The 18,337-nt window shown below is 38.9% G+C and overlaps 1 protein-coding gene across 4 annotated transcripts in view; it reads left to right on the plus strand.

Moving 5' to 3' along the window:
• Positions 1–18,337, plus strand: part of LOC143147720 (transducin beta-like protein 2) — a 68,840-nt gene that overhangs the window by 4,180 nt on the left and 46,323 nt on the right. For 2 of the 4 annotated variants that reach the window (XM_076313284.1, XM_076313286.1), the window contains one exon: positions 6,848–7,796. The exons of 1 other annotated variant lie outside the window; for it this stretch is intronic. In XM_076313284.1, coding sequence (XP_076169399.1) covers positions 7,646–7,796 — 151 coding nt within the window. In that variant the 5' untranslated portion in view covers positions 6,848–7,645. One more of the 4 variants, XR_012992333.1, reaches the window with a different exon arrangement.

Genomic DNA, 18,337 nt, shown 5'->3' on the forward strand with positions numbered 1-18,337 from the left:
TGGAGAAATTATGTGTTGCGCCTAATTTGATAAAATAACAGGTCCTAGTAACTGATCGCTTACAACGTAACTGCACTACTCGTGATTCGGTAGCCCGGTAGCCACGCTTAGTTATTGCGTTTATTCCACTTCCTTCATTCGTAGCTCATGGTAGACCCGACGTCAATGGTGGGGATATTACTTTGGCTACTGCGGACAGCTCGAATCGCACAGTTCTGGCATGCAATGCCCATCCATATATTCGATGAAAACCGACGTTGACGATTTATCCGAATAATTACAGATTATTGCCGATTATAATAATAACAAAGGTTTTCTTCTGTTCGCGTGCAGTTATTGTGAAAATTTGTGATTCCAGCCGTATTTTGTGAACGCAGCTTAGTCGATGAATAAAATATGCGAAATAAACTGTGAATTTAGTACACGCTTCGCGACAATAATCTCTCGCTGTATAATCTGGTGGAGCTAGTGTCTCCGCTCATTGACCATAGTGCGATTACAATAAGTGATCGCGTACAATTCTTTACACAAGAGGATAACTTATTCCAATTGTTGTTGAAATTCTCCTTATACTTATCCCTTCTCGCATCTCGATGTTGTGTTTCTAACGAACCGGTCTCACAAATACGTTGATGAAGTTTCATAAACAATGTTCAAGATAGTATTTTCCAACTCGGATATTTTTCCACGTAGTCTTTGTGCAGCTGCGGAGTTTCCATTGGGAAGAACATACATGAAATGCCATTTCTCGATTAAAATAGTATATCATGGCTAACGTATTCCGAAAACTTTGCAATAGCTCTCTGTACCTAAATCTTTGTTTCGAAGCGTCTACAATAGCGAAGCTACTCGTTGCTGTGTAGTCGGCTGCCCAACAGTTCACGATGATACTAATACAGAGAGTATACATTGTTTAGTGATGCTGGGTAACGTATGTACAGACCGAACTTAATGTGTTGTACGACACCTTGTTTAATAATATTTCGGAAACCATCAAATATCCGTGGTTAAAATTTTATATTTAAAATCTACTACTAAGCCCCGCCTCCTTCCCCAAAATTTGATGCCGATTGGTCACTGAGGCTTCTCGGGAGAATATTCGAAATTATTTTTACGAATACCGGTGTTTTCGTTAGTCCGCTATTGGTAACATAACCTAGAGTACAATAGGATAAGAATACAATAAAAGTGTTCGGGGACACTGTGATAACGATGACACAGTGTGACATTAAAAATCATGCCTGTCGTTACTGGCACGATAAACAAAGCGTCGATGTAAACAATAATCTGAATTCGACTTCCCTGCATTTCAACCAAAGTTTCATAACAGATTGAAGATAGACTATCTAAAGTGTCAAGTGGGCGACTGCTGTAACCAATCGTACACGATTTGTTCAAAGGAGAGCGAATTTATTTCGACACCGACCTATCAGTGTAGGGTTAATCGAAGGATGACATTCACGGATAATAATATCGTTCGTTATTTCTAACGTTATCTACTTAAATACACCGATGACCTAATGAAACGCTGTAATTGATTATTGATTCGCGCTACACAATGCCGAGTGATCGAAAAACATTGTGAATAATTAATCGACCTAGTTGTTACGTATCGGTAAAACGCGGAATTTCGTTCAACAAGGCGCGTTCGCGGGTGTCCCGTTCGAGACTCGTGGGAAAAACACAAGCGCGAGGAAAATCCGCCGAGTCATAAGGAAACACGAAGAGTTCAGGGGGAAAATTATTCTAGCGATAAAGAGATCGAGTTACGACATTTGAGAAATAATTTTTTGGGGGGATTACCCTTTTATTATACGCGAGCAAAAATTTAATATTCCCCCATTTTATCACGAATTTCCGAATTTTTTCAAGAATACTTAAAGTTTATAAATTATACGAAAGTTAAGGAAGTCAATCCAGGGGGAAAAACGATCGTAATGATAAAAAGGACAAGTTTCAATATTTGAGAAACAATTTTTTTTGTAAATACTGTACACATGCCAAAATAGTGGAATTTAATATTTTTATAATTTAAACTTTGGATCTAATATTATTTCCTAAGAGAATATAGACTCTTATTATTAAAAAAAAAAAAAAAATTTTTTTTAAATAAATACTATTTCTTCCCAAAAAATAAATACTATTTCTTCCCAAAAAATAAATAATATTTCTTCCCAAAAAAATAAATACTATTTCTCCCCCCCCCCCCCCCAAAAGAAATAAATACTATTTTTTCCCAAAAAATAAATACTATTTTTTCCCAAAAAATAAATACTATTTTTCCCAAAAAATAAATACTATTTTTTCCCAAAAAATAAATACTATTTTTTCCCAAAAAATAAATACTATTTTTTCCCAAAAAATAAATATTTTTCCCAAAAAATAAATATTATTTTTTCCCAAAAAATAAATATTTTTAATAAGTATTATTAAGATTCGTGTTTCTACTCGTGAAAAGTCATCTCTTTAATCGTTCTTCTATTGGAGAAAGTTGACGATTTTTTTTGCCCCAAAATTTGAAATTTTTTAACCCTCAATTTTTCCAAAACCGGACCCATTCTTTTCCCCCATTTTTCAAATTTAAAATCTCGTTGCAGATTTGCGCTTCAAGTACGTGTACACGTGTCAGTTCACGGGGCGACCGTTCCTTTTTTTTTCTTCTTTTCGTTTTCTAATTTAAATTAGCCTCTTCCTCGAGGCCATTATTAATTTTCCAACGTTGAAACTGGTCACCTTAAATAGAAACGCGGAGGTACCGCGCCGTGGAAGCGGGTTTTGCATCTGCATAGGGAAAATCCATACGTGTCGAACTTATCTCGTTTCAGGGTCAAGCGCCAACATGGATAATACACATTACGCGGGGAACGCGCATTTGGCGGACGTTATCGGCGTTAATAAGGAGCACATTCTAGTGTACATACTCGCATTGCGACACGGCCCCGAAATTCTCGAATACTCGCGATAAATATCCTTCTTGGAATAATATTTTTTGTTCACTTCCATAAAGAAACATAAATACAGATGCTCCCGCGGCAATTAATCACCTCTAGTATCTTTTCCCCAGTTCGAAGGTGTATTCGTGTTGCGTGCTTGTTTTGTCAAGAAATCCCCGATACGCAGAAGTAACGCATCATTAATGTTTTAGATAAGAATCATACACGTACTTTGTAAAGAACTCGCCGCTCTCGTTTGTCTTGCCGATGTTGTACTCGATAAACTTGCCACTAGGCGCTGCCACGGGTTACTTTCGTAATTAACGTTACCACGGTTACGGACCATTATTCCGTGTTAAAATTCCCGTACGGTCGAGGTGTGTCGTAGTCAAAAATAGGCAACGCTTTAATCGAGAACGAATTTTCGAATCAACGAACAAAAGACGAACGGGCATTTTGGATGGATAATTTTTTATTTTATTGTTTGAATTAAATTTATTTTTCATCAATTTCTATTCGCAGAATCTTCGGATTAAAATTACGAATAAAGCAAACCTATTCGAAAATAAGAGACCATTTTTTTTTTATTCGATTAAAAATGTTTTCAAGTATATTTTATTACGTGTTTCAATAAGAGAATAATGGAATAAGGCTTTAAAATTTATTCGTCGCTCTAAATAAAATTTGCCCAACTCTGATTAACAGGGAGTAAAAGAGTCAGACTGTACTTTCAAGGCACAAGCAACCCTGTCCCTGTCCAGTGCACCGTGCGTAATGCACTCAGCATCGTCCAATACAGTGCTGTCCAAGCCAGGTCTCGTGCGACGTCTGAGATTCCCCCACTTCCGCTTGAACGCGAGACCAACACGAATGTCACACGTAGCGTCTGTGAGACTCCTTACGGCGGAGACGCTAAACACATAGCTCGCCCGCCTCTTTAATATCGCGCGGGTTCACTGATAACGTGGGTATGCTGTTTGGGGAAGTTGGAAGGGGAAGCAGGTGCGCAAAAGACCCGTATATTCAACATCGCTAGTCCAATTATGTTGGTTTCTCTTTAATAAATAAATCTCCATTATCTCTTCTTTCTGTTTATTTTCGGCAGAGAATGTCCAAGTTGAGCGCATGAAACAACAGTAGAACAGTGAAAGTATTAATCAGCTTTAGGCGCCAATAAACGACTTAGTTGTGCAGTGGCTCGGTCACGTGATCAGTCGCGGAAGCTGCGCAAAAATTCTGTGGCGCCATCAATCTTGCGAAATGTCAGAAGAAAATTTTTCCGTTTGATCGATTTCTGTAACGTGTTTTTCCTTTATTCCATTTATCCGCCGTATATTATCTTTATAGGTACATACGAGCTTCGTTGCATCGTACGAATGAGAAATCCTTATACAAAGTAGTGTAAAAGGCGAGGCTAAACAGCGGTATTCTTAAATCTAACCTATACGCGTGGAACACTTATGGGAATCTCGTCGCGTCCGCGTCTCGCGGCTTAATTTTTCCCATGGTTCTCCGCGCTCAGGGAAGTCGACCTCGTCGAAACACTTTAGGGCAAACGACCTTTAAAATCTGAGTCAGAGTTTGTTGGCCCGAGCCCGTGGAATCGACAATGTGCTTGTAAAGGGACACACGAGCTTCTCATGGAATCGAAGCGGCGCAGATAAAACGTGCACTTAAAAAAAAAGGTATTGCTAGCAGAAGACGGGTCACGTTTATAAATACTGCGTATGTATTTTGCAACAGCGCGTTCAAATCCAGACTCATTGTTTAATTATCGAACGAGCAACAAAAACGTATGTCGCTTACTGCGCAGCGGTTCGGTATCAAAACCTTTCCAGATCAAAGGAGAATTTGAGTCACCAAGTGCTTTTAAGACGCATTAGCTCTTGAACATTTCTTAAGTATCTGGTAAACAATGACGATAAAGTATATAAAGTTTGCACATTCAACCAAACACCTAATCCAGGGCATGCTTAGTTTCACCGAAGCCTGTAGACACAATTCGATTCGACTCGAGAGCAGCTAAATCCGTAGGAATTTTAAGACCGTATTTTGAGAAAAAAAAATAAAAAGTGCAATTGAGTTGACATTCGCGTTACTTCAAAACCTTCATCCAACAGAATGTTCATCTGGAAAAAAAAAAGAAAATATCGTATTTCAAATAGTTTCGGGAAACATTTATCGCGCTGAATAAAATCGAACACCCTATGTATGCAGAAGCCTTCTGTTTATAGGTACACTATCGAAGCGCGGTGGTGAGGCTTGCACGTGAGAGAGCCAAATCGAGGACGAAGACGTTTGAAATGAGGAAAAGTAACGGGGCGAGTAACGGGTTGAATTTAACGCATCTTGCCGTTACAAGCACGTTTGTGAGCCTAGTCGTTAGGTCACAGTGGATAATGTAACTCTGTGACTGACTGCATGTCGATAATGCGCGTGTGTTTCAATTACGGGAGACCTATTCCCGTTCTATGAGAAAACATTCAATTTCCACGAGTCGCCGACGAAGACTGATTACGTCGGTAATATAGTGGATTAACTTTGTCGATAATAGTTCGTTCGACGATGTTTACAAACCTTGTGTACGATAAGGTGGTTTTTTTACTCTATCTTGGCTTCTTATCAATAACGATGACGCAGTACACCCTCGCAAGAATTTCGAATGTGTAACGCGTGTTGGAGAAAATAGTAATCATCGAGTTTCTCGGAATTTCGTGACCGTATACCAAGGAAATCCTAATGTCAACTCCCTGTGAATGAATCGATGTAGGTAATAGAATTTCCGGAACTCAGTCATTTTCCACTTTTGAAAGAACGTTGTTTCATTGCGTAAAAGTTTAATGTAATTCAAAGCTCGTTCCAGGCGTTGACTCATAAATTATGATGTAAGATTGAATTCAATTTTGTAATTTAAAAGATTGAAAAATAAGATTTTAAAAATGTTTGAAAATGATAATTTAAATCAGCGGGTACGAGAAATCGTATCGATCTATCTATGCGACAAGTGGTAATCTTCGCCCATCAACGTATCGATTACGTGCGATAAAACTGAGGGGGGTCTTTTAATGTTTGAAACCAATAAACTCTGATGTTTGTGAATTTTGAATATGAATGCAAAATAATAAGCACACTATGAAGCAATGAAATATTCTTATTTTTCTTTGATAGATATATGAACGCATTTTGAGGAGAAAAGTATGAAACCCTAGAAGCGCGTGGCAGCGCGCGACGTGTACGACGAAGTATAGAAAACTCGCGCGGCAGTCAACGCGTTAAAAAGTACGGTGTTAACGTTCGACGGCGCAAGTTCCACGCGGTGGGAGAGCGCGATGATCTACGTGGGGGTTGAAACATGGTGGGGATCGTGGAAGGAGCGGATTAAACGCGTGGAAGCAAGGGTACCAGCACGTATATACCGGTACTAATGGCACATTTGGGCAAACACGCGTTTCGAGCTGTTACAAGCGTTACATTCACTGGTCGAACTTCCCAACGTGTCTCGTTCGCCGCGATGATATCGTCTGATTTGCGAGTGTGCCGCCAGAGCACGCGATCGACCAAATGGCTTACGTAAGTTGCGCGGTAACGTCGATTGCACCGAGTAAATCGCACGCTCCTTTTTTAACTACACCGTGAGTATTCCAAGAGATCCGACCGGGTGACGACGACTTTGCACCGGAGGTACACGTTTCGCGTGAACACGGTCCACGTCGCGGAAGTCACCTTCGACGGAGCTCGACATTCTGTCGTTTACTTTCCACGAAAACGAAACAGAGTTGCCGGCTCTTGGCTCGCACGATCGATCGACAGACGCCCGGGATGCGTTGTTTTTCCTGTTTTAAGCCGATGACATAAATCGCGAATAGTGCGGCATAAGAATTGAGCGCGAGTTGTTTAAATATTCGTTTGTATAGAGGGAATCCGAGAAGAACGAATCTTCGAATGATAAAGTGTGTCGTGCACGAAATACGTACTCGGTGACGAGCGTGGCGGTGACCCAGAAACGACTTGAAGCGGTAACTTTATCATCGGAGTAGACAAATCTATCAACGGTGCCAAGAAAAAGCGAGCAGGGGATCGAGGAATGCGAGCATTGTTCTTTCAGTGTGCTATACGAGAACGAGGGGTACATTTGGTTACAGAAACCTTCCGCCGTATCGAGATTTTAACGATAGCGATTATGAAATTCGCGCCACGAAACCGAACGAACACAGAAAACTGTATCGTGTTGTAATCCTAGATTGTGGCTGTCAGTACGATTTCCGAAACTTTTGTAAGCAAGTTGGATGGTGAGGAATCAAATAGAGAAGAAAATTTTCGGCAATACTTAATAACAATAACAATAATACAAAACGAAACAGGCGAGAATCAAATGCGGCAGTCATCTTTATCGGCGCTAACGGTCAGAGGCGGTTCGAAATATCGTATGAAGTTTCGTCTCTGTGGTTCCTCTAGTTTGTGCTGAAAGACGCGGCAACGGTCGAGCATCCCATCTATAAAGCGTGTAGTTCAGGTCCGCCGTGGAGTTGACGCACTGCCCGCGATCATTGCATGATATCTCGTGTTTTTTGGAACACGCGGTCGTGTCTGTCTCAGTCGTGTCTCGTGTTCGGGATTCACAGCGATTTTCGACGGGCCTATATTGAATCAAGCGTGCGTCGAAAGTGCGGTGAGGTAAAAACAAAGTGTTGTGGCTTGATTACGCGGTGAAGATGAATGCTACCAAGGCGAAAATCACACTGGAAGAAAGCGTGTTCGTGTTGGGGCTCGTGAGCACGCTGCTTCTCGGCGGAGTCATCCTTGTAATCGGTTACATCGTTAGCCGGTTGTCACGTTCCAGCCGATCTTCGGATTCAACGAAAAGTAAGCATTGCCGTAGAATAAATTTCATTATTTGGAATACGTCTTACATGGTTACTGGACAGAAATCACGCTTGCGTGCTCGCGAGCCTCTCACACCGTCGAACATGATTCTCTTTTCTTTTCGTACTTTTCACTTGCAGATCGTGATAATCGTTCCGTGGTATGCGGCGAAACGTTAAATAAGGAAATTAGTCGGAACGAGTCACGCGACATGGTGGCATATCTAATTTCTTGAACGAGAAAAAGTTCCTCTAGTTTTTTATCTACGACCTGGGGTGAACTGAAACCGATAAACTTTTTTTCTCGCGTAAAATGTACGGAACAATTTTGATCGTCGAACGCTAGTGAATTACTTATTTGCGAATGTTAGTCCGTAACGCACGATAGACGCGGTCGACGCGTGTTTCTTACGCTTCGCGAAGGAAGTCCGTGAGTGAAAATTTTAATGTATTTGTAAATCGATCGGGATGAACTGAACGAAACAAAATAAAACAGCGGTGCGCACGTTCTCGAGACGTTTCACGAAGTTAAATATCGTTCGTTTCGTCCTCGAATTAATACGCGAAAAATTGGCGGGAAATTACGCTTTCGCGAAGAATGCAGTTTCGTCGAGCGTTTGTTATCTATGATTTGTTACCAAGCAAACGAATTCTGTCTAAACGGATTAATACGTCTCACGAAACATTATGTGCCAAAGAATTTTTGTTTAAGTCGTTATTCCAGTACTTCGCCAATGTTGCCACAATTACGCCACTTATTCCATTAATGCCTCTTTTATATAGCGCGTTTTAGTCGGTCCAACCAGATAAGTTCCGTATCGCGTGCACTTTATCATAATAACAAGTTATTACGGAAAATGTACCACTGTAAACTGAATAGGTTGAAGCCCGGTGTATCAGATTCATTAACGTAATGTCGATACCTCGTCGATATTCTTGTTCGGTCGAAATAAGAGTAGCGCGTTGGTGGCACACGGAAGGTTTTCGGAACAGAGACAAGAATAGATGCTGGGGAAGTAGAGGGGGTAGAACGTAGTATGGGATGAATCAAAGAAGACAAAGAGGGAAGCGCAGCTGCGTCAGCACACAATACAGTAATTCCTCTCACATTGTCGCTCCGTTCGGTACCGAATTGGAACAATTATGGTAGAACGGACATTATTTTTCGATATTCGCGGCTGACTCCTCTTTGATGCTGCCGATAGATCACGGCAGACAAGGATCAAACGAGAGTCGTGGTCACTGTATCAGTGTGACAAGACAACACACGATATTTTAATAAAAAAGGACGGCTCAACTTTTTTAATTTTAGGTTTTTCTTCAAAAAATAAATCACAAAATATATTTGAAAAATCAATATTTTATAATGCAAGAGCAGCAGCATGTGCTCGGTGCATGCTACTGCAAGGATTGAAAATGTTCTTTTTGGAGTAAAGATTTACTAAATAAAAGGGAAATAAATATAAATATGTATATCTGTACGAGTTACAAATTTAATAAAATAATTTACGAATACTACTACATACTAAATAAGCAGAATAAACCGGATAAATCAAAATTATCGTTATTACAAATAATGTATTTATTAATAAGATTACTATATCGCTATTATTTTAAATGTGTCTAATAAGAGAAAATATAATTATTCAACCTGTTTGAGTAAGCGAATACGGTTCATATTTTATTGTATTTGGAATCACTTTAATTGGAAATATCTCACCACCGCGTTACAAAAATATTCACGGAGAAAGAACTAAAATTAAAAATATTATGTCATTGTATTACGAACTAATAAACCGTCAACTCTCCTCAAAAGAACCGCATTGCGTGACGCATTACATGCTTGACTGACTTCGATCAAGATAACAGGCGTAGGAATAACGCATATACAGGCGTAGAAAAACGCATGCACAATGTGGGAGAGGGGGGTGGGGGTAGACATAATGCAAGAGGATTTACTGTATTTCGTGCAGGAATACAATTCGTTCTATCTCGCGAGCAAAGTGGTCTAAGTCCCGTACGTTATATTTTTTCAATATTTTGAAAACAGTTATAGGATGACTCGAGGTTAGGTTCTGCATCGGTCAATGCCATCTTCGTTTTTTTCTATTTTGTAGCATTAAGACGACATTATTGTACACCTTATAAAAAAGATTGCGAATATATTTTAGGTTATAGAAGTAAACACAACGGGCCCTCCAACAACGCGAAGTTTGAATAAACAAACTTAGTTGACAATTTGTGTAAATTTGTTAATCCCGCCCCTTTCAAATCTTAAGTGCAATGGATATACGTATGCGTGCAATGTAAAATCTACCGTCGATCGATATGTTTATTTCATATTATGCTCGAGTATGAAGTAAGTTTAGAAAAATCAATTATAAAATTTAAACGATTAAAAAAAAAAAACATTCACCCGTGTACATATACACGTACGAAGTGTAAGAACGGTAGTCCTCACGGTACAAGTACAATAATAATCGCACATTTAAATCGAACGTTCTCGCAGTGTGCCGCAAGAGTGTCGGTGAATCAGCAAAAGAGCATTTCCCAGCACCGAAAGCGACGGCGCTGAAGATTAAAGACCATCGTTCGGTAAGTGGAGGGGGAATCGTTAAGAAACAAAAATACACGTATAATTGCGTTCGTATTGTTAAAACTTGCCTTGGAGGGCTCCACTGTACGTTTCCCGCGGTCGCGTACGGGCGCGTACGAAATTACCAAATGGTATTTCTACATCTAAAGTAGCGATCGTGAACCCGCGAACGCCGTACGAAAAGTTTCACCCACTGCGCGCGATTATCGGGCGTGTCGATCGCGGATGGAAACCTGGCCTCTCATCGCGCATCGTTTGCTAAATCTTCGTCGCCGTGACAATGAATTTATTGCGCGAAAGAAACAGACGCGCCTGCGGGTTTTCTGGCCTGTGCATTCGGTCTAGAGCGACGGGGAGAGCCGTGCGCGCGAAGGGGCACCCTTGCGTATAAATAAATCGACACCGCGTATGTATTTATACGCGCGTCTCGCGTGCGTACACGTGTACTTGCGAGGAGAAACGCTCAGGGCCGTACGGACAAATACGCGCGAAGAATGGACAATCGGGAGAGGCCTATAGGGATCCTTGGAGATCCTCCTATTTACGGTAGACGGAAGTATTCGCACGTTTTCAATGTTCATCCTCGATTATATACGGGAACGACATTAGCGCTCGGTGTACTATACCGAATTCGGAATTAGGGGACTTTGGGCGTCGGAAATTTTGCCGATACCTCTTTCGCGAACGCGTTCTTATCTTATCGATTAATCAACCAATGAAAAGTCCGTAACGAAATTTGTTAACGCGTACAACGTACGAATAATTTTAATTTTGGTAAACTTGATATCGCGATAATTTCCAAAAAAAAAAAAAAGAATTAACTCGAAATTCGTACGTTCGAATAATCTTCAGGGGCGATCCGTCGGTCGACGGTTTTCAAGGTATTTTTAATTCGTGCGGATTTCGCATCCCGAACAATTTTTCGGAATTTTTAGCGCGAGCGAATTTATTTCGAGCGAATGTATATAAATTCGTTCCAGTTGCGCGATCGTATTAGACATTGTCCGAAACTGATGCAGGGAACGAGCATAGACCAGGCGACTTCTGTTTCGTTCCAGTGGGGAATATAAATTTGTCGCAGTGCGCTACATTTTCCGGGCCAGTGCGGCAAAACACGTCCCTGAAAACTCGCGACACGCACCGCGAGTATGTAGTGCACTGACCGCGGACAACTATTTCTATTTGTCGATCGCTTTTGCTTTCTCCGTTGAACCAAAAAAGAAACGTATATATCGTTCTATACCGGGTAGTTCGTTTAATTCGACGTTCATTAACCGCTCGTTGGGAGATGGAATTATGGTTGTCCCACGAACCACGGAGGGGATACGTTCTCCGGCTGGTTGTCTAATTAAAAATTCACATAACATTCCCCCTCCCCCAATCTTAGGTGTAACACATATGCATACAATATATAATCTGCCGTTCTGACCAGAAATTTTATTACGTATTGCACGTATTGTGTATATATTCCAAGTGTATTAAAATTGTAGAATAAGTTTAAAAATCGATTAAAAAATTTAATGCGTGGAGGAAAAAATTTATTCGTATATTTTTACAGGAAAACTATACTGTATATGTCGTTATACATATTATGTACGCTATTTAATAAATATTTAATATTTTCTCAGAAAAATGTGAAAATAATATGTAATCTTCACGGTGAAAGAATGGTCATTTACTTTTGTTGGAATCTCGACGAATTAACGAAAGAGCATTTCCTAACCTCTACTAGTTCAGCGAGTGAATGGGGGGGGGGGGGGCAAAAGAATCCACGTTGTCGAAGGACTCACTGTATTTGAATAAACGTTGTACATGTAATAAAATAATTAATTTTTCGGAACTTTTCACCGTGATGCGCCAAGAAATTGCAAAAAGATAAAAATATAAAATACAAAGTCGACGGTGAATAAATTACGCGTTTTTGCATTTTATCTACACTCTTTGCGTTACGAAACACAAGGGTGGTTCTTTTGCAGAAAATTCGTTCGCTTTATCACCGAACGAATTAAAAACCATTCGATCAGATCATAATTTCGTGCACCGTTATCGGAGAAAGTTCTCGTTCGCCTAGTCGGCAGGTACACACGAACTGATATTTATCTCACGCTTCGGTTGTGGAACGACACGAGTCAAATACGAGAAACACAACGTTGCGTAGCGATAGTCGCCGTGGCCGGTGGAAACGTTAACCCTTACATAATCTGATATAGTTCAGAGCGCCCCGAGTTCGAGCCCCCACAACCAATAATTTATTTTCCGCGTAATAACAATCGCCCACACGACTTTACTATCAACAAAAGAATTACATATCCCCTCAGATTATCGCGTAATAAATATTTGGATAGCGGTTGATAACTTTTCAAGTGTACGGAATGATAAAGTCTCAATGATTGTTTTCTTCCTCGTGGAAGATGCCAAGAATCGTTTATCATCGATCGATGATATTTCTTTCAATGGCTATCGTGATCGCTGAAAGAATAAAAATCAACGATATATATAACATGATTCATTATCTACATGGAAACATGAGAAGGAAATTTTTAAGTATTGGTGATGAAAATGGATTAGATAGAAATATTATTTCGATTCGAGCAATTTGATACTCGACTCGGGCTTTAATCGTGTACGAGCGACGCATTTCTCAGTCTAGGGGTTTGCGTTATAGTATTCTTTGTGTGTGATTTTAATGCGTTTTTCCGTTTGACTATACCATTCAAGGTTTTTGGATAAAAAATATTCTGAATGTGTGAAACTTGTGTTCTAAACTTTATAGTGTAGTGAGGAGTTAGGAAATATAGGAGTATCGAGTTGTATTTATTATAATGGTTTTTCCGTTTGACTGTACACCCAAGGTTTTTAGGTAAAAAATAATCTGAATATATGAAAGTCGTATTTTTAACTTTCTGATCCAATGAGATGAGTGAGGAAATACAGGAGGATTAAATTATATCTATTATAATAGTTTTACTTACAGGAAAATAATGTATTCTGAGAACCCAGTGGGTCGAAAAAGACCCAAGGGAAACACTAGGATTAAAATCAATTGAGTCACACTCGTTACAAATTTTATTCGATCAATCTGAACAAATGCTCATTGCGGGATTAAATGTTTTGCTGTTATTGCACACTTTCGTATGGTGCAATGAAGATGTTATCGTTACTGTTATAACTGAAGCTTACAGCTTTCGTATTTATTTTTATATTTTCATAAAGCTCAATATCAACGCGTATACTCAGCAGTTTTTGTCCCGTGCAAGGTTTCGTTTATATTTGCCATTATATATGTTTATATAATATAATATTTCTCATTGTACATTAACGACCTTATTCGGATTATTTTTAATTAAATGTTATTCCAATGATTTCTGAAAAACCTTTAGTAATGTATAATTAAAAGTGAAAAAATTCTCAATCCATTGGCAATAGTTTCGTAAAGATATCATTTGAAATACACAAAATTATATTTCGCATTATTAGTCAACACATTATATTTGACATTATATTTAATTGGAAATTAAATTTAATTCAAAAACGATTCTAACAATGTACAATGAAAAATTAATTCGAATGCGGTCGATTTGGACTCGTTCTTATAGGAACAGTTTTTCCAGTAATATTCCTATAAAAATATAATTAAAGATATTAAAATTTAAATTTTCATCGACGAATGATTGATCACCCTACCTGCGCCTTATCGCGGATAATCTGAGAATCTAATCACTCTCTAAGTGCTCCCTCTGTCGCGGTCTGTCGCTTTATCCACGTAATTGAACGGATATACAAGATGTACAAAGTTGAAGCTTAAAAAAATAATGGTTCGTTCCTCAGTTGTATGGTAATGCATAAAGCCGATTCGGTTGCATACAAGTGGAGAACAGTGCAAATAACGCTATCGTTATAAAAAATTCACGGCGCGTGCTTCCGTATTGTTTACTTTATTTTTGTCAAGAAGAAACGAACGCTTTACCAATGGCAGCTTGAACCGTAAAGGATCGAAGCGCCCTGCACAGACAGCGTGCGTACAGGGCCGTACCTAGGCGTAGTGGCGCTCGGGGCAACAATGGAAATCGAATGTCGCGACTGTTTTGAATCGTATAAGAATTCTGATCTCAAATTTTTTTTAGACAGATCTAAGTGGATTGACACTAGATAAACACGAATAAATACGTAACCCAATACCGAAAAGTCTTACTGTTCCTGTGGGAAAAAATCAAGAAGAGATCGATGTTTTCAGCTAGATTACCAGAATACCCCTTTAACCCTTTGCACTCCTTAACTTTTTTTTTATCTACTAAGTCCTCATTTAATTTACAAAATACATAAAGAAAGGGAAACTGCAAGAAAATGTATTGCAACAGTGCAGAATGTGTAACAAATATATATTTCATTTGTATTTTCATTTAAAATGTGTTATATATTGTCGAGTTTAGACATTGGAGTTGATGTAAGAAATGTGATGTCAAGTCACACTCGACATAGGAGCATCATAGTACGATGCTCAGGGGCACGTGTCACTCCTATCTCTGCCTTGTCACGGCCCTGCATAGAACGCACAGTGGTGGTTCACGCCGCCGCGAATCTGTCGGTCGTTCCGATTAGTCTATTTCTTGGTTATAGGGATGCATTATATCGGTCAAAGACGTCCATTCAGCAAGAAGACATGTTCGCCCTGATTTACTCGAGATACAAGGAATAACACATTGGATAACAAGAGGATAAGTCGCAACAGTTTTTATCGCGACATAAATAGACTTAATCAACCATCGAGTACTACGCAGCAATGGACAATTACACGATAATTTGTTCGCGCGCGATGCCACCGTAAACATATCGCTTCACCAAATAGTCGAATAGCCATGTAAACGCGGCAACGTAAAATTTAACCGGTGTCTCGTTTTGTTCACACGTCATACGGGTGTTTATTTTTTGCTGCGTTGTATCTGTGAAACCAGGTTGAGGTTAGGTCTATTTTTTTTTTCTTCTAAAAAATTGAATTACGCTCCGGAAACGATATCGTAACGGATGTATCGCGGTTAGGAGCTACAACAAAAATACCACAAAAAATATTTTTACGGAAAAGGGATCATGGGCAAGAACGACTTTTGCATAAAAACGCATTTAAAGTTTAAGACGCATTTTTTGACGTAACAAAGGTGTTCTTTATTTTTGTTAAGAAAATAATTATTTTTGTAAATTAAACAGGGTAGTTTAATTAGGTTCTTATCGTATCGTGGAAGCGTTGTATAATACACGATATCATAATTTTCAAAGAAAAACAAAATTTATTTTCAATACATATTCATTACATATTACTCATCGCCTCTGTAAATTAGTTTCCTTCTTTTTAGATTTTTCACGTACGACATCGTGCGTACAATCCAAGAGTTGAAAATGAATAATTTTACAACTCTCTTTAAAGTCTTTGTTCGCCATCACCTGGTCGGCTTAAGACCCCCATAATTACACAGGAATCCGGAAATGAATAATAACAGTTCACATCGTCGCGAAACCACTCTGCGTTTCTTATTGTTTACTTTTGTGTTTCGTGTATCCCCGGCCATTGTCGGAGAGAGGGCGGTGGTGTCCGGCGGGCTGGGGATTAAGCGATGGCGACCAAACAGAAAGGAACTCGCATACCCCACCGTTGACGAGTCTGTTAGGGTCTCGAATCCTGAGTAAATGATGACGCCTACCGATACAGGTCAAATGTTTTGTACAGCATGGTAGTACCACTCGCAGACCTTTACAAAAACTTTAAACCGCTATTAACCGTATCGTGTACTAGAAAGTCAAGCGGAACGGGTTTTTCCAAAGTTCAGTTTAAAGAGAAAGCAAACTCGCGCTTTTTGAAACAAATTAGGCACAACGATAATAATTTGGCTCGCATGACTCATTAAACAGAGTGACTGGACATTTTACAAGCGAATCTCAGGTACTTGCACTTGATTATAATTATTATTTTTTTTTTTTTTTTTATCCTTGAAATCTCATCCGGTACAAATGTTTAATTTTTTTTTATCGTTAATAGGTTATTATGTCTTGCAAAAGAAACAAAGTGCTTCAATTTTTTTACCTCTTCGTTTTTGCGGGTTGTTTCGTTAACTTATACGGTAAATCTATGGATTATTAATCATCCTGGATATCCGGTATGAAATATATCGGGACAAAAATTCGTTTGTTCCAAAAATACAGTGTGCCAATTTAGAAATCAATATAGGGGGCTATTATTCAATAGTTCTTTTATCCAATAATGATAGTGAACGGTCGTCGCTTAAATTTGTCAATGGCTTAAATATTGTATTTATTCATATTTATATAATATTTTTTTATATATATAAAAATATATTAATTTTCAATAAATAGGGGAACATTTTGTATAAAAAGTTACGACAAATGTTGTGTAATTCTGATGTTTTCGTTGATATCAAGGTCACCGTTACGGTTTTTAATTGAACAATATATTTTTTTAATTCGATTCTCTAATTACATTATTTTCTTTTTTTGCGATATCTGTACTCTCGTTGCCGAAGAAATAACGGCAAAGTCACGAGCACGATGATTGCATAACTGGCAATTTAACCGACGGATCACAAGAAACTGGGTAGTGACATTCAAACTCTTGAAAGAAAGACGAAGTACTTTTTTTAAATTCTGACTCAATGTGATAACAACATGTATTACCATACACAATATGTTCCTACTATGTATTTTTTTCACCGTCACGCGGTTTTGCTGTCCGTTGAGCTTGAAACAAAAACAAGGATATTTGCAACGACATTTAATATTTATCAAGAAAATGCGCAAACTTTCGTAGTTCGAAGCGCTGATGTCAAAATAAAAATGTATACAGTGAAATCAGCTGGAATTCAAATTGACAACGATCAATATTGAATCATAGAGAATTTTTTTTGTGTAAAAAATAAGATAACAACGAAAAAGGTGTTTTGTGATTAAAATACACGACGTCAATGTTAACCGACGAACGAAAAACTGTACGATTGTTTACTTATGACTAAGGAGCGAGAATCACTGCAGACACCCAGTGATGTCTATTCTTGCCTTATAATTATACAATCGTATTTCAATTGAGTGACATAACTAAAAATTTCGTACAGAAAGGGGGCACATTTATATCTGTATTTGTAAATAAAAATAATTACCCTTTTATAACACCGAATTTAATCTTTTCTTTTTTTTTCCTCGGTATATAAATGAATATCGAAATAAAAGATGACAAATATTTAAAAAAAAATTCTTTTACGAGGAAGTTTCGTCCAGCACCCGTTTAGCTCGCGCTACTCTGTTCGAATCGATTCTCTTCAACGAGTTCAAAGAATAAAACGAATTAGAACTTGGTACATATATAGCACGTTATACCGTTCCGTTCTCATTGTCACGCATAGGAAAAAGTTTCTCGTTCGAGATTACAGTTCGTCACGTCGAACGAAACGTTTTTTATTACAGTAATTTTCGTACACATTCGTTGCCCGCGATTACAAAATCTGACGGGACAGAGAGTTTCCATGGGTGGAGATTTTCCTTTACCGCTGTACGTATTATGAGACAATTCAAAACCGGTTATAGTGTCTCCGTGATGAGAAGGGGGTTCTCGTGATCGAGGTGGGGGCAATAGGTCGAAAAGTTACCTTTCGACGATACACGAATCGTTCACCCTAAAAACAGATTAGTATGCCTGTTGCGCAGGTCAAGGAACGTAAAAGGGCGAACAAAATCATCGGTCGTCATTAGTACGCGTGAAACCGTCACACCAGAAGGTTCGCCTGAATTTTACTCGTCGGTTGGCTACGAGACGTATTTCGAAGTATTCTCGCGCGGCGTCGTTCGATTTGACCACACGTGCGCCCGCGAGTTATGTTTTGCCTCGCTTTGTTTTGCTTTCCTTTCTCGAGATAAGACGAACGGTTAGCTTGTGTGTCCGTTGACTG

Source organism: Ptiloglossa arizonensis, chromosome 5, assembly GCF_051014685.1.
Source record: "Ptiloglossa arizonensis isolate GNS036 chromosome 5, iyPtiAriz1_principal, whole genome shotgun sequence".
NCBI lineage: Eukaryota > Metazoa > Arthropoda > Insecta > Hymenoptera > Colletidae > Ptiloglossa > Ptiloglossa arizonensis.